This window comes from Piliocolobus tephrosceles, chromosome 6 (genome assembly GCF_002776525.5).
Source record: "Piliocolobus tephrosceles isolate RC106 chromosome 6, ASM277652v3, whole genome shotgun sequence".
Taxonomy (NCBI): Eukaryota; Metazoa; Chordata; class Mammalia; order Primates; family Cercopithecidae; genus Piliocolobus; species Piliocolobus tephrosceles.
The window spans coordinates 6,181,416-6,206,545 of NC_045439.1; the positions used below are offsets into that span (position 1 = coordinate 6,181,416).

Here is a 25,130-nt window from a genome sequence, read left to right on the forward strand (position 1 = left end):
GCATGGCAGTTCACGTCTGTAATCCCAGCACTTTGGGAGGCCGAAGGGGGTGGATCACTTGAGGTCAGGAGTTTAAGACCAGCCTGGCCAACATGGTGAAACTCCGTCTCTACCAAAAATACAAAAATTAGCCAGGTGTGGTGGCGTACACCTGTAATCCCGTGTACGGGAGGCTGAGGCAGGAGAATTGCTTGAGTCTGGGAGGCGGAGGTTGCAGTGAGCCGAGATCACACCACTGCACTCCAGCCTAGGCGTCAGAGCAAGACTCCATCTCAAAAACAAAAAAAAAGTCTTCTCCAGCCTATCTTGCTCCTCATGCTTTATGCATCCAATGCCCAGTCTCATCCAGCTACCTTGCAGTTTGCTGACGGCAGCATGCTCTTGTACACCTCCCTGCCTTTGCACACTCTGTTCCCTCTGCTGGAATGCTCTTCCATCGCTTTGCTGCTGAGCAATGGCTACCCATCCTCTAGGACTCCTGTGACTTGCTGACATTCCCCGTCCCAGGCTGTTCTTTATGCCCCAGAGCACCTTACCCACCACCCTTCAGAGCAGTCATGACGCTGTGCTATAATGATCTGTCCACCTGCTTCTTTCAATGAGCCAGGAGCCTTTCCAGAAAGGCTATATTCATCTCTGTATCACACTCCCATTCCTAGCACCCAAGTCTCACAACAGATGTTGAATGAATGAAATACTATGTCAAGAATGCAGGCAATTCTTTAAAGAGAAAATACCAGTAACAACTTTCCATCTTCTGTTAAAAGGCCGAAAAAAGTCTGTTTGTAAGAAGTGAAGGAAGTAAACCCTTTTAAAAGAAACAGATTTTGTTACAGAACGACAGGTCCATTTCCACCAACAATATAAGCACTGTACAAGTATCCTCTTCCGACCGAGAAGCTGAAAACCTTTTCAAAGGTTTTGGTTTCCTTGACAACAGCATTGCTGGAGACAAGCAGGGAAATAATTAAAAAGTGTGTTCCCTTTGCTTTGAACTCGTTAAGTGTTTTTAGGCAATAACAAACAAGGCCACACTTGACAACATCAGTGTGGACAGAGCCAAGGGCACGAGGGGAGACCCCATCTTGCCACCCCTCCAGCAGCACCTCCTCTGAACTCGGGGACCTGAGTGAAGGACTTGAGCCATTTGAGAAATACAACATTCACCATGAGAAACACAGACCATACAGTTCAGGTTAACAAAAGCACTTTGCAAGGTCCAGGTCCCTGGCCAAAACCACAACACTTATCCTCACAACAGTTCTGTGAGCTAAGTATTGTTACAAGCCACTTGGCAGGAGAGAAACCGAGGCACAGAAAAGAGCAAAACAACTCTGGCAGTCTGGCCCAGGGACCTGTGGCCCTGCCACAGCCCACCCTAGAAAGAACATGTGACCTCTCCTTAACTTGACTCGGACAGAGATTTCCCCTGGCCTCTCCTATGATCTTCATCTTCTCCCTGGGCCGCTGAGACAAGAAGCTAACTGCCTCTCCTCTGAGTACCACTGTCCTGCCATCCCACATGCCTATGTGAGGCCACTTGTGTTGGCTTCTCTTGGACAGCAAGAACTGGGCAACCTTGTGCCACCTCCCTTGGGTCTGTGAGAACACAGCACGCAGAACAAGACATGAGGCACCAGCTGGGAAGAGCGGTCAGTTCTGTGTTTGATTGACAGGCTTCCTTCTCCTTTTGGGGTGGCTTTCCACGGTCTGTCTTGCTTTAATAGCTTCACTTTGTTTGTATCTTTTATTGCAGGCTTCCTCAAGTCCTTTCTGGATTTATGATTTATAAATAAATAATAAACAAACGTACAAGCTGCAAGCCCATGACCATTACCTGACAGTGTAAATACAAACATTTCAACAGATGTGGAACAATCATAACTTTGATTTAGCTCCCAGCAAAGTTTCCAAAGCCCTTTCACAAACCTGGCCACATTTAACCAATCCCCAGTCCCCCACAGGGATGCCTCCTGCAGACTGGAGGTGAGGGCTGGGTGGGGGAGTGCAGTTGGACCCCTCCAAGATTCTCCACATCCCAAGATTCAAGGAGACCCACAAAGAGCATGGTCGACTAAGCAGGTGCTACGCATTCAAACTGGAGAAAACAAGGGAAGAAAACAAATTCCCTGCCCTCACAGAACTTATATCAGAGCTCCTGCCATTTTACAGATGAGCTCATTAAGACACAGAAAGATTAAAGGCCTTGGCACAGTTACACTACTACCCTTTTGGAGCTCCCAAGCAGGGAGGTGACTAGAACAATCCCAGAAAGCAGAGGCAGCAAAGGTGAGTTCAAATACCAGCCCCGTGGTTAGGAGCTACATGTCCTTCAATACCCCTCTCTGGTCCTCAGTTTCGTCACTTGTAAACGGGGCATACGGATGCTGACGGTGCCCCCCGCTTGCATTACGGAGTGCCTGCCATACGCCTGGCATTCTCCTGAGAGTCTGCCATGGGTTCTCTTGTTCAATCCTCAGAGAAGACTGAGGTGGATGCTGTTATTATCCTTGACTTATGATGGGGAAACTAAGGTACAGAGAGTTAAGTAACTTACCCTAAGCCACACAGAAAGCACAGGGGCTGGGGCTAAACCCCAAAGTAAGACTCCCGGAGCTCTGCTGATTACCCAGCTGAGGGCAAATGAGACATAAAGCCTCGTGTGGTGCCTGACCCAGCACAAGTACACGAAGTGCCAGCTGGCCTTGGGCCACTGACCATCCAGCGCTAAAGCTGACGACAAGCCCAAGCGCTTCACCTGGTCATCCTCACTGTCCCCTCCCCACAGCATGCACAGCACAGGGCTGTCCTCCCCACCCACCTGGCTGCTCCTCATCAATGTCATGTTGTTGTTGTCTTTTGAGATGCAGGCTTGAGTGCAGTGGCACAATCATGGCACAATCATGGTTCACTGCGACCTCAAACTCCTGGGCTCAAGCAGTCCTCCTGCCTCAGCCTCCCAAATAGCTGGGACTACAGGCATGTGCCACCACACCCAGCTAATTTTTTAATTTTTTGTGGAGATGGGTATCACTATTTTGTCCAGGCAGGTCCCGAAATCCTGGCTCCTCATTTTCTAAAACCCAACTCATCCTTCCCCTTCCCTGAGGCTTTTCCTGTCCTCTGCCTCCAGCACTGACAGACCTAGCCCACTCTCCTGTATATTCCTGTTCCCAGCACAGATAGCCCTGGAGGGCCTTTCTCATCATCCCTCTCAAGTCTGCTTTGATGTCTGTGCCTCATTCACCTTTTGCCAGCACGAGTGGGTCTGGTCCCCTCTGATCCTTGGGCCTGGCAAAGAGCCAGAATTTAACTGATAGCTGGACAGCCATGCAGATGACCAAATGAAGAAAAAAGTGAGGAACCGGCCTGCTGACACTGCCACTGAGCGCCCTCTCTGTTCACAGCAGAGACAGCATAAAGCAAGGCCCAAGGAATTCACAGGCCACACAGCAGCAAGTCCAGAAGCCTGGCTCATGGAGATGTCCCAAGGCTTATCAGCTGAGCCGTCCCCCAAGTCCACCACCTCAACCACTGCCAGCCATGTCACACTGCTGGGCCGGAAGACAGGAAGCCACACCTAGAGGGACCTGAGCTCCTCAAGAGTCTGCTGGGGTCACTGGGTGCACACCAGATTATTTGATCAACGAATCAAGGCAACTGGAGGCAAATTGGATTGCAAGCCTCACACGCTTAGGAACTCAGCTTAGGAGGCAATCACAGAAGAAACCCCGGCTTGGAGTGCTTGATAATACCTTCCATTTGTAAGAGCGTTACCGTTTACAGAGTGGTTTCACACATCTAACCTCCTCTGATCCTCACAGCCCTGCGAGATAATTATATCACAGATGAGAATGCTGAAGCTCAGAGAAATTAGAGGAGGAATGTGCCTGACTCTCTTTTGAATATGCAGTGTGTGGAGCGCTGTACTCCACTTGGGCGAGGCCCTAAGTGCAGTATTTCAGGGCAGAGCAGCTCACAGCCACTATCTTGGCCCTGAACACAGGACACTCAAGCCATTAAGGGCCTTGGAGCCCGAGGCCTGAGTGGCTGACCCAATGCCAGCATCTACTTCCCAGCCCTCCAGCAACATGGGCTCCAACCTGCACTACACCCCTCCATGCAAAACGGCCCTCACTCCCTTTCCAAGTAGTCTACTGCCCGAGTTGCCCAGCTCTGAGCACCGGAAAGTTCTTCTTCACCATGTGCTGACCTCTTCCCCCGACACACACACTTTCCACCATCTGTCCTACTCCTGCCCTGGGAGCAAACCTGAATATACCCCGTTCTCCTCCCACAGCAGCCCTGCCAGCACCTGATGACAGCCACCATTTCCCTGTCCCTGGGCTAACAGCAACGCGCCAGGACACCCAGGTACCAGAAGCATGTCAGAACACACTTGAATGAGAGAAAAGAACACGAAAAGAAGCCAGGACGAAAACAAACAACTTTTCTAAGCAAAGGTTACAACGAAAATCTGTTTTAATTTGTGTTTTTGTGCCTTTCAAAATAACCCTTCAACTAGTTCAGAAAGAGACCACTTCCGTTTATAAAACGCTCTTTCATTTTCCCTACAGTTGTCAGGCTGTGTAAACACACTGTGAGTAGGGAGAGAGAAATTGCTACTTGTGAAACTTTTAATGCTAGCATGTATGTGAATTAGAATTCTAAACTCAGCAGGTTAAGAATGTTCTGAAAGCAATTTTGGTGTTAGTCTAAATAATTATAGATCACATTCACTTAGATAAGGGCCTTTGCCCCCTTGGGGCTTCAAGGGAAAATTCTAGGCACAATAGTTAAGCAAAATGGTTGGTTATTACGCAAGCTTGGCGGTGGCAGTGCAAATTGGTACAATCCTTTTGGAAAGCAATCTGACAGGAGATGTATCTGGACCCATGAAAATGTACAACCCTTTGACCCAGCAGTCCCACTTCTGGGAATCAATCCGAAAGAAATAATCCAACAGAAAACGGTTTCATGCATGAAGATAACCACTTCAGCATTATCTATAATAGCAAAAATTAGAAACCACCTAAGTGTCCAAGGGCGGCTAAGTAAATTACAGTTAATCAACTCAATAGAGCGTCATGGAACCAGTGAAAATTGACAGCCCTCCAAAGACGCGGAGGCGGCTGGTGGCATGGTGTGGCGCAGGCAGGGCTGGGGGAGAATGTTAAATGGAAAGACAGGCTGCAGAGCTGCACGCACACTCTTGACAAACACAGCTTGTATGGACCAGAAATGGATGGGAGGGTGTTCAAAGGATAATCATAATTTCAGTGCATGGTCGAGTTGGGGGATTTTGGTTCTGAAATGGTTGGGGGATTATGGTTCTGAAATGGTTGGGGGATTATGGTTCTGAAATTTGGTTCTGAAATGGTTGGGGGATTATGGTTCTGAAATGCTGTTGAGTCATCTCCACAAAGGGCAAAAGGAAGGGCAGAGGAGAAGGGGCGGGGGGTGACAGAGGCTTGGACCCCTGGGATCACGTTTTCATCACACAGTTTGGAGAGCTAACCAAGCAGAATAAGACAGAGACATGGCTGGAAAAGAACCCACTCACTTAACCCAGGGCTGGGATGTGCTGCCGTTTTTACCAACACAATAGTGAGATTCCCCCAAAATGTAATTACAGATGTAAGGAAAACAGTGGTCCCCAATTACACTGTCTAAAATGATTGAGGACCCCAAAGAGCTGTTGTTTTTTCAGATTATAGCTATGGGTACTTAGCATATTAGAAGTGAAAACTGAGGACATTTTAAAATATTTATTAATTTATGTACAAGTAACAACAAACCCACCACATGTTAACAGAAATAACATATTCTTATAAAAATAACTCTATTTTCCAAGACCAAAAAAAATTAGTGAGAAGGCATTGTTTACATTTTTGCAGATCTCGTTAATGTCTGGCTTAATACAAGACAGCTGGGTTCTCAAAGCTGTGTCTGTATTTAATCTACTGCAAAAGCACATGCCCCATAGCCTCTGGAAAACTCCATGTACACTCAGGAGAGAATGAGAATGAAAAAGGCAAATAACTCCTAGGTATTATTATGAAAATAGTTTTGACCCCTTGAAAGGATCTTGAGGCCCCCCAGGGATTTGGAGACCACAGTAAAAACCACAGCAATAAATTACAGCATTAAAAACTGCTACTGCAGTATGTGGAGGGAAAGAAGGGTTTAGATTAGATGTATAGTTGGAGCTCAACTATGTTGAATCTTTTTTTTTAAGGTTGGATGAAAATATACCAAAAAGTCTGCAGTCATTGCCTCTGGGCGGAGAGAAAATGGGCAATTTGTTTCTTCTTTATACCTTTCTGTTCTTTCCAGATTGCATTTCTTTTATGGTCAAAAACAACATTTCTTTTTTGAGGAAAGGTTTGGGAAGCTGTGGCGTACCCATGCCCTGCGGAATAAGCCGGATGAGAGGAAGGTCATTTTAAATCATGAATAGCATCAGTGTGGGGGAGCGTCACGAAGCCGGCTGCTGGGGACCGTGGCGCTGCTCCTTAATATGCCCATCGATCCCTGGCACCACGCACACATTCATCATGGTGGCACAAGGCCTGCCTGGAACCCACTGACGAGAATTGAAACTGGCTCAAGCTAATCACTACTAGATGAAGGTCAAATATAGGTGACGATTTATCAGATCTCAGGGTGGGGGAAGACATGCCATGCTCTAGAGCCACGGATAATTACAAAGGGAAAGGGCCAGAGACTTGACAACGAAAAATGTCAGGTTTTCTCTGTTAAAAAAATAAATGAAATATCAAAACTCAACATCACACAACACCCTGGTGGGGGAAGAGGGTAACATATGATGAAAGGTCAATATTGTTAGTATGTAAATTGCCCAGATAAGAGAAACGCTAAGACTACAGGAGATGAACGGACAAGAACCAGGATAACAAATCCTTGTTTAGAATGAACGAAGTGCCAGGCCCGTTCTAAAAGAGTTGTACGTAAATGAACTCACTTGGTTCTCAAACAAGACACCATTAAATTAGCAGACATTTTCAAAAGGTAATAACTCCGCCGCTGTGGAGGGTGAGAGGACGCAGCCACTTTTTACACAGAAATGATGGTGTGTGTCAGACACCGAGCACTACAGAGTCCCCAAAAAGAGCGGCACAGATCTGCACACTGGTGGGAAAAGACATGCTGGACAGTGAGAAAACCAAGCTGGAGGACAGGATGGAGAGTACAGTCTGCACACTAAACACGGAGACCTTGACCCTCTTCGCCAGCTCAGATGCCGGAAGGCTGGCAGCAGGCCAAGAGCCCACCCAGAGAAGACGCCTCCCTGAGAAGCTGACCAGGCTCAAGGAAATACATAAAAATAATCACAAGTGGGTTCCTATGATGAGCGCCAGCCTGCCGCCTCATAATCCCACATCCGGCCCGCTGCAAACAAAGTCCCTTTGCCCCCACACCAGTGCATGTGCGTGCACACACACACAGCTTTCGCTCAGGTCAGCTTTTTAGGGCCTCCCTCCCTAATTGGAATGAGCAGCAGGAAATCTCTTAACATGGAATGCAGACACCAAAACAAAAAAAGACCAAAGGAGATAAGAAAGAGACAAACATTTCAGAAAACAGGAAAACTTTCAAAGAACTCAAAGAGCTAAGAAAAGACCTTGTAAATATACAATAAAAAACAATATGTTATATTAAAAAAAAAAAGGAACATTCAGAAAATAAGAAACAGCTCTTGGAATGTAAAAATATGACAGAACAGAACACTTCCCTGAATATATATTATGCTTCAATTTAAAAGTTTATGACAGCAGAAATACAAATTCAAAAAAAGCATTGAAAGATAGATAAAGTGGAAGAAATTCCCCAGAAAAATAAAACAGAAAGGCCAAGAAATAAAGAAGAGAAACCCAGAAGCTCAATCCAGGGACATTCAGGATGCCCAAGCAATCAGAGTCGCAGAGTCAAGGACCTTCACCAGCAGCAGCCCCCCAGGGTGCTGCTCAACTCTGTATGGCCCTCGTTCTATGGGGGGCCGAGGTCCCCAATGCCTCACTCCCAGCAAGGAAAGGCAGGCCTGGAACAGCTCTACGAGCCCTGGCAAAGCAGAGTTCTAGCGCCGCTTTGGTTGTAGGTTTCTAAAGCCCTTCTGGTCCTCCCTGCATTTCAGCCAGTATCACAGTATTCCATGTAGAAGATCAAGATACACTATCCTCTGCCAAGTTCAGGAAACTTCAGGAAGCTTGCCAGAGTGGAGGCCAGGTGAAGGCAGGCTTCCGGGTATCCTGGGCTGACACAGTTGGTCTCACTCACATGTACCTTCTGACTGCCCCTCAGTGCTTCTGTCCCCCAGCTTGCTCCACTCCCCCCAGTATATGATGGGTCTGCATGAGAGCTGTGTCCATCTGGGAGAACAGACAAAAGCAAACACCTGATGAGAAACAGCAGCAGCTAGAAGAAAAGCTTAAAAGGTTGGAATGACTTACCTAACCCTTCTCTTACGAGGGAAAAATACTAACAATCTGGGGGAGAAATGACCATCCTGTGATTTTAAATGCAGGCTACGAAAACAACGTACCTACGGTATGATTAAAACTAGTTGATATATGTAGGGAAAAAAGACTAGAAGGAAATGCTGCTTGCAAAATGTTCACAGTCATTAGGCTTGAATGAAGGGTCTATGGTTTATCTTTTAATTTCTGCCATCTTCTTGCATTTTTCTCCAAAATTTTACCACTTTTAAGATAAAACAAATTAAATCTAAAACAACTCATTTGGACACAGGCCATCACTGGGCATTAGACAGGCACCTTTAAGAGTCTACTGTCTCCAAGTTTTAAAAGCAACAAGAAATAATTTACCAGACTGTCTCGACCCCTAAGTGCGCCAATTTTGCAATCTGCATTTTTCAATTACATTAAAAGCATTTTTCCAAATTGCTCTACCCTTCCCTTAATGACACGGGATGAGAGTGAATGAGGCTTGCTTGCCGAGGACAGAACCTGTACCTTCACACGGCTGTTTTCTTCCTGTCAACATCTGGTGAGCACAAGGCCCTGCCCTTGGTACACCGAACTGTTTAAGTTAAACGGAATGAACTTATTAAAAAGCAGAAAACACAGCTTGGGTTCTGCTACACTTTAGTTTTCTTATTCCTCTCCAACCCAAGGTTTTTTCTGTAAGACACAAGATTGTAAGGCAATTGGAACTGGGAAATGTCTCATTTGTTGGCCTCAGAAACGTCGCGGCTTTCACATGGGGGAGGAGGAGTGTCAAAAACACTTCACTTCCCACGAAGAGAAGATTCCAGCTCTGAATCTCATGGCTTTTCCCAGAGGCTCCACAGCCCTGCTGCCAACCAGTCTAAAGCCCCTCACTCCCAATCCTGGGGTAATTCAGGTGATTCTGAACTTCCTCTGGAAGGTGGGAAAGAAGAAAAGCAGATATAGTGTCCAGTCCAGGAAGCATCCAAACACCTACTGCGTGTCCTCGGGCAAGTGTCTTCCCCTCTCTGGGCCTCTATCAAATGAACCAGATGAACGCTATGCATGCACGCACATGTGCACACACACATCACCCATTCTCTCCTCACCTTCATCTAATTACGCTGGATGCACTGTTAATCATTCACTCCCCAAATATCAAAGGACCACTACCACCACCCAAACCTCCTTCCCAGCTGTGCCTCTCATTTCCAATAGATTTGCCTCGTGCTTAGAATAAATTGCCAATCATCTGCATAATACTCCACGACTCCTCACTCCACACATCAAATCATTTCTCAGTCTCATTTTGTAAAATCCATCAAGAATAATTCTTTCAAAACTGAAATAAACCCTCACTCTGGCACTTGGAGCCATAAATTCCTTGTCTTTGAATGTGAAATATATCACTTTCTACAAAGCACATCTAAGATACCCTAATATAATCAGATTCACTAACAATGATAAATCAACAGGATCCTGTAATACATAAAAATGCAAATCCAAACCACCCCAGAAATCATCTCTTCTCCATACGTCCCTTAACAGAGCCATAAAATTTGGAAGCTGGGATGGAGCTTGGATACCACTTGGGTGAAGGGGATACGCTTTTCCATCCCTTATTCTCAGAGGCAGGAGGGCAGCGTGAGGGCGGGAGGGCAGCGTGGGGGCGGTAGCTCTTTCTGCTCAGGCTGAGTTTGGAGCTTCCCTGCTTGCCCCTGTCATTTACTTGTCCGTGTGACCAGGGATAAGTCCCTTGACCTCTTTGTGCCTCAATTTCCTCATCTGTAAAATGGGAATGAGGACAGAAGTGGCCTCTCAGGCCTGTAATGAAGAGGAGACTGAGCATTTAGAACATGCCTAGTACATGGTAAGCGCTCAGCAATGGCTCAGCAACGGCTAGCACTCTCCATTCTCTCAGATGAGAGAGAGATGCTTTAAATGTGACCAGTTTGGGGACAGGGACTCAGGTCTCCAACATGGACCTGCCAAGTGTTCAGAACATGAAAAGGGAGTGCATGAATGGCTTGGCACAGACAATCCTCAAACTCTTTAGATTCTAAAAGTATTTATCTCAAGAACACTGAGATTGAAATGCTTTAAAAATGTATGCATAGAGACAGTGAAAAGATTCACAAAAAACAAGAGTTACAGTAAGTTGGAGGATTCTGGGTGATTTGTCTTTTCTACACTTTGTTTTATAACTAATCAATACGGGTACAGGGGAGTCAGAAACATGTTTCCTCAGCCTCTCCCTTGTCAGGCACTAGGCTGGATCTTCTCATTACAGCTCTAGAGCAACAGCCTTAATTCGTGGCTATTTGCCAATTATCCCCATTTTACCAGTGAGGAACTAGGGGATCAGAGAGCCTAAGCGATCTTCCCAAAGTCACACAGCTACCAAGCAGAAGATTTGGCATGGGAGCCAAGGAGTACAACAGTGGCACTGAAGGTTTGCCTGTCTACTCAGGTCCCACTCACCACACACAAGGGCTTTAGCTAATGCCTGGGTGTAAATCAAAGCCCATCTTAACTGCATTAAGGCAGCAAAAAAAGACAACATTTATGTACCGCCATATTCACTGTAATACTGATTATTTTTTAAACAAAAGCAGGAAATTATAGGAAGCAATATGGAAATGATGAAGCAAAGTATGAAATTTGAGACAGTTATAAAAATATATTTGGGGAAAAGTTTTTAATAAGGTAGAAAAATTCCCCTTACACATTACAAAAGATTGGGCAGCAGAGGAAGAATTCAAAACTGCACATACTATGCAATAAGCCCAATTATGTAAACAGATAGGAATGTGGGGCCGCAGACCAGGGAGGCCCCTCATGTTACTGAGGCACTAACTTGGGGTTGGGAGTTATCAATGATTTCTGTTTCTCCTTCATACTTCATATTTTCGCATCATCAGAGTTTTTCACAATAAGCATCTATTACATTCATGATCAAAAATTAAAAGGTTTTTTTAAAAAAGTATTTTAAGGAAGCTTGTTACTGAAAGAATTTCTAGAGCAAATTATTCTGTAAAGCAAATAAACAACATCTAACTCATATATTTTCTTTAAAAACCTTCTGCGTTTTAGAACTGCAGGTTTTCATACAGGTACAGAAGGTCCCTGGAAGCAGAAAACACATCTTGTTCCTTTGGGACTCCCTCTCAGTGCCTCGCAGAGGGTTCTGTACACGGGAGCATTCAATAAAGGCTGGTTGTGTTTGGTTAAAGCAGGCCATATACACGTTTTCCTTCAAAAACAGGCATCAAAGTCTGAATTTCTACCTTTACGTGCAGTGGGTGTTCAAACACGTTAAGCCGAACGAGTTCACTGGGAGATGAAAAGAGTATATTAAAGGGTATCCGTGCTGGGATCACAGCTATGAAAAAAACATGCACGTTCACAGACAGGGGCAAGAAGGGATCGTCAGGAAAGAAAGAGCAGTGGTGCAGAATTATGAGTCATTGTTTTATTTTACTTAATTTATCTAGCTGTAAATTTTTCAAAACTAATAAAAGCATATTTTACAGCTCACAGAACATTTAGAACATATTAAAATAAGTATCTTTCCACTGTAATATGCCCAATTGAAATTTATGAATTCCAAAGCTACATTTTAAGGAGATGAAGGAACTGGCACTCCATGTTCTTTAGATTAATAAGTTGGGCTGTGTTGTTTTTCTCCTGATCAGAAAGAAATCATTTTTCAGTAAATGTTACCTTGAATCAAGGATTCTTCCACATTCTAGAAGCTTGGATGAGCTGCTTATATTCAGTCTTACTGTGCCCCCTAGTGGCGAATAGGATTGATCCACCCAAAAGACAATCCCTTCCCAAAGGCTTGCGATAAAATCCAAAAAATTTGTTTTAATCTTTATCGATCACTTAACATGTACACAATTTTGTGCCAGATGCTGGAGAATATAAAAATGGGTTCTGGCTCAGGAAGCTTAAAGTCTAGCTAGGTGAAGCTGATATGCTTCCATGGCTACATATGTAAAATAAGACATCAGCACAGTCAAGGAAAGAAAATTCTTGGGGAAAAGCAGGAACTCGAGCACACACTAAGTGCTGCTATGTGCCAGGCACTGCGTGATTCACAACTAATATCGTTTACTCTTCACAAAAACCCAGCAAGGCATGTTTAATTCTCTCCACTTTACAGATACTCAAATGAAGGCTCAGAAGTGAGGTAACTTGCCAGAGACCACACAACCAAGGGGCTGGCCACAAAGGAAGGACCCCAGCAAGTCTTGTCACCCAGCCCTAAGCTCTTCCCTCCTTCCTGATCCAGCAGGGGCCCAGAAGACACCGGCAGATTTTAACCAAAAGGCAGGGGGAAAGCACCCTGGGAAAGGTACACTGCTGCACCCACCTCTTTGAGCTCATTCCCCGCTGTGCCAACCATTTCCTCTCCTCCAGGGACTGGGCTGCAGCTAGCCAGGACTCCTGCCTGCACCTGAGGCCCCATCCCCACTCCAGATCCACGCCCCACACCCACACACTGCCTTCCTCAGATCACCAGGTCCCCAAGATCTGCCATGCTGCCCCACCTCTGACACCAAGGAGGGAAAAGAACACCATGTGCTGCCCAGCCAGGCCAAGCACAAACCTGGTGGCCCAGCAAGCCTGAGGCCTCAGCCAGGACTTCTGGTCACAGCTCCTGCCTGGCTCCCCACCGGTTCCCAATTCATCTTCCCATCCTGGCTCCTCCAGCCCCTGCCATACACTCTTCACACTGAAAAGTTGTTCAAAGTCAATTTGCCCAAAACCAATTTGCCAAATAACGCCATCACTGAAAATTGTCAAATATCTTAAAACAGAGAGAGGGCCCTGGCTCACCATTTGTATCTATGGCTTATAAAAGCCCTAATGTTCACAACACCACAGTAAAAAATGGGTCAGGAGACGCCGACCCTAGCAGCCATGCTGACCCTGGTCCAACCTCACATCAGCAGATGTGCTCTGCCCTGGGAAGGCACCCAGGGTGCACAGTGCAGTGGGTGGGGCTCCCAAGAAGCTGCCTGGCAGCCCAAGGGGCCTATGCCAGTGTCATCACCTGCAGCACACACAGTCTCCTCAGGACAGGCGGGCACAGCAGTGGCGCCTGGCCCCACCCAGGGTAGCCCCACAGACCTGGACCCAGGTCTCTGAATTGCCCAGGAGCAGGACATTCCTACTACAGTCCCTCAGTCTGAGCCACCCTCACTGCCATTCCAAGATGGGCCCGCTGCGCCCTCTTCTGGTCATGAGGTGTCACAGTTAGTTGGCTGCTCACTTTCCCCTCCATGGGGGCAGAAACATCTCTCCCCCACATCCCCAGTGGCACCGTGCCTGGCATATTCGTCTACTCCACAAGGCCAGAAATCAATGCCTCCACTCAGGTGCTCTCTGCTCAAAAACTAACGTGGGGATGCTTCTGTTTAGGAAATCTAAATTTCCCAGGCAAAAGTGACCCAAGCTGCCACTCTGCCAGTAGGGCCCAGAGAGCACTTCACACCACCAGGTGGAGGCCAGTCCCACAGGGCCCCAGGTCTACCCCTCACCATCAGGAGAACTCCGGAGGTGAGCAGGCAGGTGGTCATCCACCAGGACACACCTGCTGTCCCCACATCTCTCCAGGAGGCAGTGCCCTGAGTGGAGGACACGCCGCCCATCTCTGCCCATAGCAACCCTCTCCTCCTCTAGCCTGTGCTGCCTTTGGCCAGGTTGCCCTCTCTCTCCCTCCGGATCCTCAGAGAGGATTGCCTGTGCCCCTCAAGTGGCTCACCCCACAGCCAGGGCTATCTTCCACAAAGCCCCTGCTACGTGCCAGCCCCTAGACTGGGTGCCTTGGATGCCACTGTTCACCCTGATTCCAGCCCATCCGCTGCACTGTGGCGCTGCCCCAGGAGGCGAGGCTGCAGTCACCCCTGCAACAAGAGACAAGGGTGGGAGGCCCCTGGCCCTGCTCCCAAGGCCCATGGGCAGCAATGGGGAGCAGAACATTCAAACAGCAGACAGTCACGAGGGACGCCCAGAGGTGAAAGGCTGGACATCAAGACGCCCTGCCAACCTGCCGGCTTCTCAAGTAGGGGGATTTGCGTGTCTCGATCAATGCTATTTCTCTAGCGCCTAAATCAGGACGTTGCACAAAGCTAGAGCCCACGAAACACGTATTCAGTGGACCCAACAGGGAGCTTTTCAGAGAAGATGACTTTCCAGGCTGAGCCTCGGCTGTTGAGCAGGAACGTAACAGGCGGGAAAGCAAAGGGAGGAGACCCTCAAGAGGGTGGGGCGCGAGAAAAGCCCGGAGGAAAGAAGGCCTCAACAGGAGGGTGAGCGCAGGAAGGACAAGGGCCACCACTCGAACTACAGAGCCAGCCAGACACTGCGCAGGCCCACCAACAACCCTCCGGACCGGCTTCCCACCCTCCAGCCCTTGCAGCGCAGACTTGGGAAGGAGAGCGGAGAAGCCCCAGGGCCACAAGATCAATCCCAGCAATGCTGTGATCCACACCAGAGATGCCAGAAGCCTCCGTGCACACTTCACAGCCCCCAGAGTGGCAGGAAAAGCACCAAAGACCTGAGTGAAAAATCCTGGAACTCCAGGCTGAAGAGAGAATATGACTCTCTCCCCCACAGGACTCTGAGTCTTGCTAGAAAAGAGCACAGACAAGCCACTTCAGGACTTCAGTTCACCACTTAAAAATGACACCCATCAATTCAGCTCATTTCAAAGACATCTCTATACTTGGAGCTTCCTTTCTTCACTTAAGAAAATGCTTCCGGGCCGGGCGCGGTGGCTCAAGCCTGTAATCCCAGCACTTTGGGAGGCCGAGGCGGGCGGATCATGAGGTCAGCAGATCAAGACCATCCTGGCTAACACGGTGAAACCCCGTCTCTGCTAAAAAATACAAAAAACTAGCCGGGCGAGGTGGCGGGTGCCTGTAGTCCCAGCTACTCAGGAGGCTGAGGCAGGAGAATGGCGTGAACCCGGGAGGCGGAGCTTGCAGTGAGCTGAGATCTGGCCACTGCACTCCAGCTTGGGCGACAGAGCGAGACTCCGTCTCAAAAAAAAAAAAAAAAGAAAAAGAAAATGCTTCCGAGGGAGAAAAGCTCCAAATGTAATTTGCAAGTGAAAAGATCTAGGAAAGTTGGTTCCAGAACTCTGAGGTAACAAAGGCAAGGGAACCACCATTTACTGAGCGCCTATGAGGTACCTGGCACTTTTTCAGCATTTTTCTCACATGAGCACATGATCCAGGTATGATTTTGCTCTTTTACAAATGAGACACCAGACTCCACAGGAAGGCAGCTGGCCAGTGGTCGACCAGCTAGCTACTCTGCAGCAAAGCTGGATGTGAAGCCAAGTCCCTTGAAGTTATTTCCTTTCCAAGAGCTTTCTGTTCAGCTTGCATTTAGTTGGCACCCACTACATACCAGGTGCTTTGCTAGCTGCAAGGAGAGAGAGGAGGGGCGCAGTACACAGCTTGAAGGGCTGGAGACAGGTCCCCGGTGGGCACAACAACCTATCACACTGTACTTGCATACTGTGGGGACTGCATTACTATTACTCCGTAGCCTGTAAAATAAATAAGACAATGCAAAAAGGAGCTTCCACGTAAAACCACAAGTCCCCAGAAGGGCACGTGCAGCCCTCCCTGACCTTGCTTCCCCAGCCTCAAGTCCCTCATGCTTGAAGCCAGCTCCCAGGCCCTCATGCTTGGAGCCAACACATACACAGGGCTCCTGCAGTCAAACGCACCCTTCCGCCCCCATCACCAAGTGAACCCTCCCCTTCCTCAGGAGGCCTTTGCCGAGCCCTCCCGAGCTGAGCTGGTACCCCTCCTGTTGGGCTCCCAGAGCACCTGTGTGTCCTACTGGGGGCCCGTCCTCACAGCCCAGGGTTGTGTCTGTCTACTTTTCCATGGCTCCTGCCTCACTGTGCAAGCCCTGACACCAGGGGCTGGGTCTACCTACCTCTCCCAACAGCTCCTGAAACCAGCACAGCACCAGATACAGAGCTGGCATGGCTCAATGTTCCACAGGGTCACCGAGGACATCTCCAGTCCCCAGGGCTTGGTCCTGGGCCTGTTTTTCTTCTCCCACTAATCACTCTGACCTCCTCCCTCATGGCCTCCGAGAGGGATAAGAAACAGTATCCTCTGGTGACCTGAGCAAGGCAGCATCAGGGAAGGGTTGGGGCAGGAGGAACCTACAACCCAGGGCTGACCACAGATGACCCTTTCTCGAATGTGACAAAGAGAATTACAGAAATCTACACCAAAAAAAGTTCAGCCTATAACCTCCCTCCACTTCACTGTCATTCCAGCAGTGTACTCCTAAGAGCATCTGAAAGCAGAAGTTTTCACTCAAGTCTTACCTTGAAAGTTTTATCCATAGAAGTGGAGAGAAGCATGTGGCTCTTAGAAAGGACTGGACACCACTGAATGGTGTTGACAGGGCCCCTGTGGCCTCTTAGGTGGAAAAGCACTTTCCTGGGAACCGTGGTTTCTTTATAATGGCTGTTCAAATATGGTTGAATAAACTCAGACACTCTGGGGCCCACATAGAGAGGGGCTGGAGCACGCCCTGCAGGGGGCCCCTGTGGCTCCATCTCTTTACTGTTGCCTGTTTCCGTGCTTAATGCCTGCAGCTGTCTTAGTCTTTTGGGGGTATAGGGTACCACACAGTCCTCACACTTTTTCTTCTGAAAAGAGCTGTCATTTTTACCTACAGTTTCAGATTCACTTTGAGCATAGAAAGATGACTTGGGAAAGTTCCTGGAGAGTTTTACTTGCTTAAAGCGTGCAGCTGCCAGGGGTATGTGGCTGGCTGGAACATGGCTCGTCCACAGAGAAGAACGAGAAGGCTCTTTGATGGGGAAGGTGACTTGAGGCTCCTTCCTGGGCCACTGTAGCCTCTGGCTGGGGCAAGAACCCCGATGACTTCTCCCAAGCTGAGCCAGTGGAAGGCGATGGCCCCCTGGGTCTTCCCAAGAGCCATGCTCTGTGGGCTGTACCCCTGCTTTGGGCACATCCAGTGTACCGGATGCAAAATCCTTCTCAGGTGGTCTGGCCACACCAGAAGTGTCTTTCATCTGGCCAGTGGCATTAAAACTTCCTGCAGGCTCTGTCTCAGCCTCCGAGTCCGAATCATCATACGCTACCAGCGAAGCCATTAAAGACAGAGTTCTTGCTGTCCTTCAAAGCCAAACCACCTAAGATCAAACAAAGTCAAGCATGAGAAAATGTGCATGGAAGAATATGTATGTAGTTATAAGATAACATGTCACCTAGGAAATCCAACAACTCAACACTCATAAGAATAAACACAGGCCAGGCACAGTGGCTCATGCCTGTAATCCCAGCACTTCAGGAGGCTGAGGTGGGTGGATTACCTGAGATCAGGAGTTCGAGACCAGCCTGGCCAACATGGTGAAACCCTGTCACTACTAAAAATATAAAAATTAGCAAGGCAGGGTGGTGGGTGCCTGTAATACCAGCTACTCGGGAGGCTGAGGCAAGAGAATCATTTGAACCTGGGAGGCAGAGGTTGCAGTAAGCAGAGATTGCGCCACTGCACTCCAGCCTGGGCAACAAGAGGGAGACTCTGACTCAAAAAAAAAAAAAAAAAAAGAATAAACACACACCAAAAAAAGCTTTTCTACACACCAGGCCTAATTAGTTAGAAGACAAAATTTTTGAAATGAAAACTATGGAATAGCTGGGGGTAAATCTATAAAAAATGATCAAGACCTACGTGGAGAAAACTAAGACTGGGTGCAGTGGCTCACACCTGTAATCCCAGCATTTTGGGAGGCTGAGGTGGGCAGACCATTTGAGGTGAGGACTTTGAGACCAACCTGGCCAACATAGTGAAACCCCATCTTTAGTAAAAATGCAAAAATTGGCCAGGCCTGGTGGCACACAACTGTAATCCCAGCTACTTGGGAGGCTGAGGCAGGAGAATCTCTTGAACCCAGGAGGTGGAGATTGCAATGACCTGAGATTTGCACCACTGCACTCCAGTCTGGGCAACAGAAGGAGACTCCATCTCAAAAAAAAAAGTGCTGGGTGCAGTGGCTCACGCCTGTAATCCCAGCACTTTGGGAGGCTGAGGCAGGCGGATCACAAGGTCAGGAGTTCGAGACCAGCCTGGCCAACATAGTGAAACTCCATCTCTACTAAAAATACAAAAATGAGCCAGGCGTGGTGGCACGCACCTGTAGTCCCAGCTACTCGAGAGGCTGAGGCAGGAGAATCACTGGAACCCAGGAGGCAGAAGTTGCAGTGAACCGAGACTGTGCCACTGCACTCCAGCCTGGGTGACAGAGACTCCGTCTTAAAAAAGTAAAATTAAAAAAAGAAAAAAAAAAGGAAAGAAAACTAAAACTTTTATTGAAGGACATAAAAGAAGACCTAGGCTGGGCGTGGTGGCTCATGCCTGTAATCCCAGCACTTTGGGAGGCTGAGACCGGTGGATCACCTGAGGTCAGCAGTTCAAGACTAGCCTGACCAATATGGTGAAACCCCGTCTGTACTAAAAATACAAAAATCAGCCGGATATGGTGGCAGGCACCTGTAGTCTCAACTACTCGAGAGGCTAGACAGGAGAATCATTTGAACCCGGGAGGTGGAGGTTGCAGTGAGCTGAGATCATGCCACTGCACTCTAGCCTGAGTGACAGAGTAAGACTTTGTCTCAAAAAAAAAAAAAAAGACCTGAAGAGACAATGCCTACAGAGAAAGGGACAGGACTTTAAAAATGCCTTCGGAAGGTCCATTTTGGTCATATGTGTTACAAGTTTAAACACATCATTTTCACCTCACCAACCCCACTGTAGAACTCTATCCTACACAAATACTAGCATATGTTTGCTAGATGTATAAATCCATGAAGATAAATGTATAAAGAAAGCCTGCTGCACTGCTTATTAGCAACCAGTGAGAACATATGCTCATCATCATGAACAAGGTTAGGTCTGAAAATACTGAAATCAAAAGATGTCCAGGATCCACGGTGAGAAAGGCCTGCCACGCTCCTCTGCATCCTTTCCCTGTGCTCTAGCCCTTCCCTCTTTTCTCTCTGCCTGGAACATTCTTCCCCCAGATATCCCATCTCCGTAGCAGCCAGCTGGAGGCCTAAGGTGTTGGTCCACCCAAGTGTGCAGGGAGCAGTTCTGAGGGCATGATCCAAATTCACCCGTTTCACTCCCAACACAGATTCACGCTGCAGTGAATTTCTACTTGTTAAAAAAAAAAAAAAAAAAATCGGCCGGGCGCAGTGGCTCAAGCCTGTAGTCCCAGCACTTTGGGAGGCCGAGACGGGCAGATCACGAGGTCAGGAGATCGAGACCATCCTGGCTAACACGGTGAAACCCCATCTCTGCTAAAAAATACAAAAAACTAGCCAGGCGAGGTGGCGGGCGCCTGTAGTCTCAGCTACTCGGGAGGCTGAGGCAGGAGAATGGCGTAAACCTGGGAGGCGGAGCTTGCAGTGAGCTGAGATCCGGCCACTGCACTCCAGCCTGGGTGAAAGAGCCAGACTCCGTCTCAAAAAAAAAAAAAAAAAACATCTTTCTAGGCAGGGCATAGTGGTTCACACCTGTAATCCCAGCACTTTGGGAGGCCGACGTGGGCGGATCACCTGAGGTCAAGTTCGAGATCAGACTGGCCAACATGGTGAAACCCTGTCTCTACTAAAATACAAAAATTAGCCGGGCATGGTGGCACACGCCTGTAATCCCAGCTACTCAGGAAGCAGAGGCAGGAGAATCACTTAAATTCAGGCGGCAGAGGTTGCAGTTAGCCGAGATCGCACTGTTGCACCCCAGCCTAGGCGACAAGAGTGAAATTTAGTCTCAAAAAAAAAAATTCTTTCTGAAATTCTGAACCATCATGCACAACACATTGTTATCAATTAGTTCCCAGAAAGAAGTGCTTTGGTCTGGATCAATGTTTTACTTCTATGCTGTTAGCACCAAGTACAATCCAGAGAAAAAGAAGGGTGCTGGGCACACCCAGGACAGCAGAGGGCGTGGTGGAACAGCACAGAATGCTCAGGCAATAGACTAACTTCCAAGAAAATCCAGTGCACCCAAACTTAATCAAACAGGCCAAGGTCTGCCTCCATCTCCCAACAGGTGGAGTCAGATCATATTAAACAGATTCCCTCCAAGTCCTTTGCTAAGTCATTCCAGACAGCCTATTACCCATCTCTTCTGCTAGACAATGGGTTTCAATGTTCCCTGGAATCAACCACCCAACCCCTTCCACACCTTTCCCCCAAATGGCACCATTCGCCTGAGGGTTCCACTGGTCTACAAGTCAGGTCATCATGCCATAAATGTCTGTAGTCAGTCTCCTCTAGTAATGCCGCCCCTGTTCACAGCCCATTCCAGGCAGGTAACAACTTCCACACACAAAGCCAGAGTTCAAATAAAATGGCTGGGCACGGTGGCTCACGCCTGTAATCTTAGCACTTTGGGAGGCCGAGGCGGGTGGATTACCTGAGGTCGGGAGTTCAAGACCTGCCTGGCCAACATGGTGAAACCCCGCCTCTACTAAAAATTTTTAAAAAATAAAAATAAATTAGCCGGGTGCAGTGGCACGTGCCTCTAATCCCAGCTACTCTGGAGGCTGAGGACACAGAATTGCTTGAGCCCGGGAGGCAGAGGTTGTGGTGAGTGGAGATCATGCCACTGCACTCCAGCCTGGGCTACAGAGCAAGACTTCGTCTCAAAAAAAAAAAAACAAAACAAAACACTTCTAAAGCCAGCCAGCCAGCTTATCTCAGATGGAACTAATATAAAAGACTAGGCCAGGCGCGGTGGCTCAAGCCTGTAATCCCAGCACTTTCGGAGGCCCAGACAGGCGGATCACGAGGTCAGGAGATCGAGACCATCCTGGCTAACACGGTGAAACCCCGTCTCTACTAAAAAATACAAAAAACTAGCCGGGCGTGGTGGTGGGCGCCTGTAGTCCCAGCTGCTCGGGAGGCTGAGGCAGAAGAATGGCGTGAACCCAGGAGGCAGAGCCTGCAGTGAGCTGAGATCCGGCCACTGCACCCCAGCCTGGGCGACAGAGCGAGACTCCATCTCAAAAAAAAAAAAAAAAAGACTATTTATAAATTAATGGAATCGTGAACTGCAAATAATTTGGCATTTCTGTTCTCCAAATGCTAAACCTGGTCCCCAGGCCACTCTCAACTCCTCTGCCCAGGCACCACCCACCACGCACCCAACTCCTTGCTGTCAAAAGGATCCCACAGATTCCCATCACCAGAGTGCCCGTGCTCCCTCTGGAAGGAGGTGAGGGATTAAACTAAGAGGAACTGAGACAGATAGAAGGGAAGGCAGGGACATTGGAGAAGAGTCTAAGGAAGAAGCGAGTGACTCTGACAGTCACTATCAGCATATCAGCCCCATGAGGGCAGGACTTTCTGTGTTTTGTTCACTATTCAATGCCCAGCGTCCAAAAATATTTCTGGAATGCAAACAGGTGGGAGGGGGAGATGCTGAGGAAGTAAAAGAAATAGGATATTGCCATTCAACAAACACTTCCTGATTACCTACTCTTTGTCAAGCCCTATGCTGGGTCTTGTGTAGGTGGAAATTAAACACAAAACACAGATCCCCCGGAGGCCCTAGACTGATGAAGGCAACAAACAATATACGACCAGAGATGGGTTTTGAAAGATGAATAGAAGTTAGCCGAGTTGTCAATAGTAAGAAGGTTGGTCCAAGGCACAGCGCTTTCTGAAGGAACAGGAAGTGAAACGAAGGCGAGCGGCTAGGAGAGACCAACTTAAGAGGCGCGGGGCGCCTATGGACGCTACCCAGTCCCGGCCCCCTCCAGCCCGGGGCCCGCCACTCACCACACGCACCGGAAGCGCTCGGTTCTCCCGGAGGCAGACCGGCTAGCACACCACTGTCCAGTCACGTTCCGACGCGGCCCCGGGGCCGCCAGCCAATCAGTAGAGGCCTCTGCCCCGCCCCCGCATGAACAACCAATGATGACGCCGTCGGGCCGGAAGTTGTTCCGTCCGGATGGCGTTTCCACGGACGCCCAGAAGACAACCCGTGGCTGAGCCGGGAGTGCTGACGGGCCCGGCTGGGCCGGGTAAGCGAGGGGAGTGAGGCCGGGGCGGAGTGAGGGAACAAGGGAGGGAGTAATGGAGGGACGACCGCGCGGCGCCCAGCGGCCTGGCCCTCCCGGCAGTATCCTGAGAGCCAGGCTTGCTGCTCGCCGCGTTCTGGCACCATGAAGGGCGCGGAGCCTGCCACCGACCCCTTGCTCCTTTCCTGTGAGCGCCGCCGACCCACCCCGTCCCCCTTTCCCACCGGCACCAACCCTTCATCATTTCCACCTCTTCCCTTTTCCCGAGAAGAGAGGCCCCCATTTTTATTTAGCGCTTGCTATGTGCCAGAGACTTTGCCTAGTGTTGCACTTAGTCCGCTCAGTGGTAATGTTAGCAGGCTTCTCCATGCCTATTTCACAGATGAGGAAACCGAAGGGAAGCAGAAAAGTAATGTGACCCTTGCCCAAGGTTTCGAATAAGTCCAAGCTGGGATTGAAACCCAGGCGTCTGTGACCTCAGAACTCCCGATCTTTCCACTACACTGCGCCGCCTCGGTGAACAGATGCGGGGAATTTACGGTTTCTCTTTCCAACGCCCACGACTACACAGAATCAGTCACACTAACACTGAGGGTGGGGAACGGGAAGAGGGTGGGGAGGTTATTTGGAGGCCAGCGGGGGGTGAGGGATGGCTGATGCAATGCCCAGCTAATGGCTCCATTCTCAGGAGGGTTTCATTGATCTCAGCCTGGCCCCAGGCAGCCCACCTCTGATTGGACAGTCTCATCAAGAAGGTTGGTCAGGAGCTCAAGTGTTTCTGAGAATCAGGGCGATTTATAAGAAAAGCGTAGCTGAATGCAGGGTGGGGACTGGTAAACAAAAGAAAGAGAAAGAGAAAAGCCTCTTTTTTCAGAAGGGAAACTGAAAGAAAGAGGGGAAGAGTATTAAAGACCATTTCTGGCTGGGCTGGGCATTCTCAACTGCTCAACTGCCCAGCGTGACCAGTGGCCACCTCTGCAGAGTCTTCCACAACGTGGGTATGTATTGCCATCTTTGCCAGGCTTAGAGCTTGTTAGTGTTTTTACCAAAGTGTGAAAACCTTGGCTTAGGGAGTCAGGACTTGTGTCTTTAGGATTAGGGTGTTATGCATTTTGCTTCTTCCATTGACTGAAGGTTCAGGTAATTCACTGCTCCCATAGGGAACAGAGATCCTGGCTGAGCAGTCGCGTGCTTGGATTCGTGGCTTGCCTCTCAGCACTCTCATGCTGTCTGTCATAGTTTTCACTGATGCAGCCTCCTTCTGTGCTCAACATCAGAACGTATTGTCATTCTTATTGTGACACCCCAAAGTGTCTGGTGCCTGGCTTCATATAAATTAATGTCTTTGCCTTTTAAGATAATGTTCATTTGTTATTTGGAGGGGAAAGCAATCTTTCTTTTAGTGTTTAAAAAAAAAAAAAAAGTGGAACATAATGGGTCCCAGAAGGCGTCAAGAAATCCTTGTTCTAAAGAAGTCATTTTCTTGTCCTCTGGGAACTTGCCAGTCCAAAGGCATAGTCACTTACACTCTGGGACCAAGATGTAAAGGATGGTATTCCACCTCCTGGTGATACTCCAGGAATTCAGAAACACTCCTGGGCTACATTTTCTTCTCAGCTGCTCCAGAATTGGCTGTCTTGATGCTACCCTTCCCCAGATTGCAGAATCAGTGTGTTGTGATCTTCTCTGTGAGATGATTTTGATGCAACCCAAGTCTTTATCATGTTGTTCTTTTAAACAATTCTGTAATTCTTTCCACTCCTCATCCCAATACAATACCCAGTTTCTTTAAGTGCCTATTATGCTCCTCCACAACAGTGGAAAATTTCACAATGAGCACAAGACTCAAGTTCTTGAAAAGGGGGTTGGGGGTTAATTTTCAAGAGCCTTTTTAGCTTTCTCCTTGAAGGTCTGCTGTGATCTGCTTTGGAGTAGGCAGTTTTGCTCTTTACACGCCCAGTACTTTTGTTTAGGGAAGATAATAGAGTACTTCACTGGTTATAACTGCATTTCTTTGTTTCAGAGTGTAGTATTTGTTAAACAGGTAAATCTAATTCTCTTAACAAAGACTTAATATTCTATTTGCAATTTATTTGGTAAACACTGAAGATAATCGTCCTTAACCTTTTGGCATCTCAGCCTCCTTTGGAAAGGTAACGAAGCCAGGAGACTGCTCAAAACCATGCACATACCAATGTACTTGCAAGCATTAATGAAATTTCAGATGTTCATGAACTCCAAGTTGAAAAACCTCTGAAGTTCAACTCAATTCTGAAAGTCAACAAAGAAATAAAAGAGGATGTTGATAGGTAGGGGGAAGAAGAACATTTACACAATAAATGGAACAAACTGATAAATGCATGAAATGAGGAAGATGGTAGTTCCATTCTCCTTGTCTCTGACCACACAGAAAGTTGCATCATACACACACACACACACATGATTTCAATAGTGTGGATGATTCCCACACAAAATATATGCCTTGTGATCATAATCGTTTGCTATTTCCTCGGTCTAATTTCATTCCCATGTGCTTCTTTTTTTTTTTTTTTTTTTTT

At 48.0% G+C, this 25,130-nt stretch overlaps 2 protein-coding genes across 4 annotated transcripts in view; one reads left to right on the top strand and one right to left on the bottom strand.

The window, feature by feature from the left end:
• WDR25 (WD repeat domain 25) overlaps positions 1-22,457 on the bottom strand; it is a 154,129-nt gene extending 131,672 nt beyond the window's left edge. The window contains exons 1-2 of one of the 3 annotated variants that reach the window (XM_023205622.3): positions 22,331-22,457; positions 16,837-17,673 (exon numbers count right to left, since the gene is read on the bottom strand). In XM_023205622.3, the coding sequence (XP_023061390.1) occupies positions 16,837-17,634 (798 nt within the window). In that variant the 5' untranslated portion in view covers positions 17,635-17,673; positions 22,331-22,457. Of the gene's footprint in view, positions 1-16,836; positions 17,674-22,028 lie in introns of all 3 variants that reach the window. The other 2 variants (XM_023205623.3, XM_023205625.3) reach the window with 2 other exon arrangements.
• A 74-nt stretch (positions 22,458-22,531) lies between these two features.
• The window catches only part of WARS1 (tryptophanyl-tRNA synthetase 1), a 42,933-nt gene continuing 40,334 nt past the window's right edge, over positions 22,532-25,130 (top strand). Inside the window, exons 1-2 of the mRNA XM_026455088.1 lie at positions 22,532-22,575; positions 23,447-23,570. The gene's annotated coding sequence lies outside the window, so the exon portion shown is untranslated. The remainder of the gene's footprint in view (positions 22,576-23,446; positions 23,571-25,130) is intronic.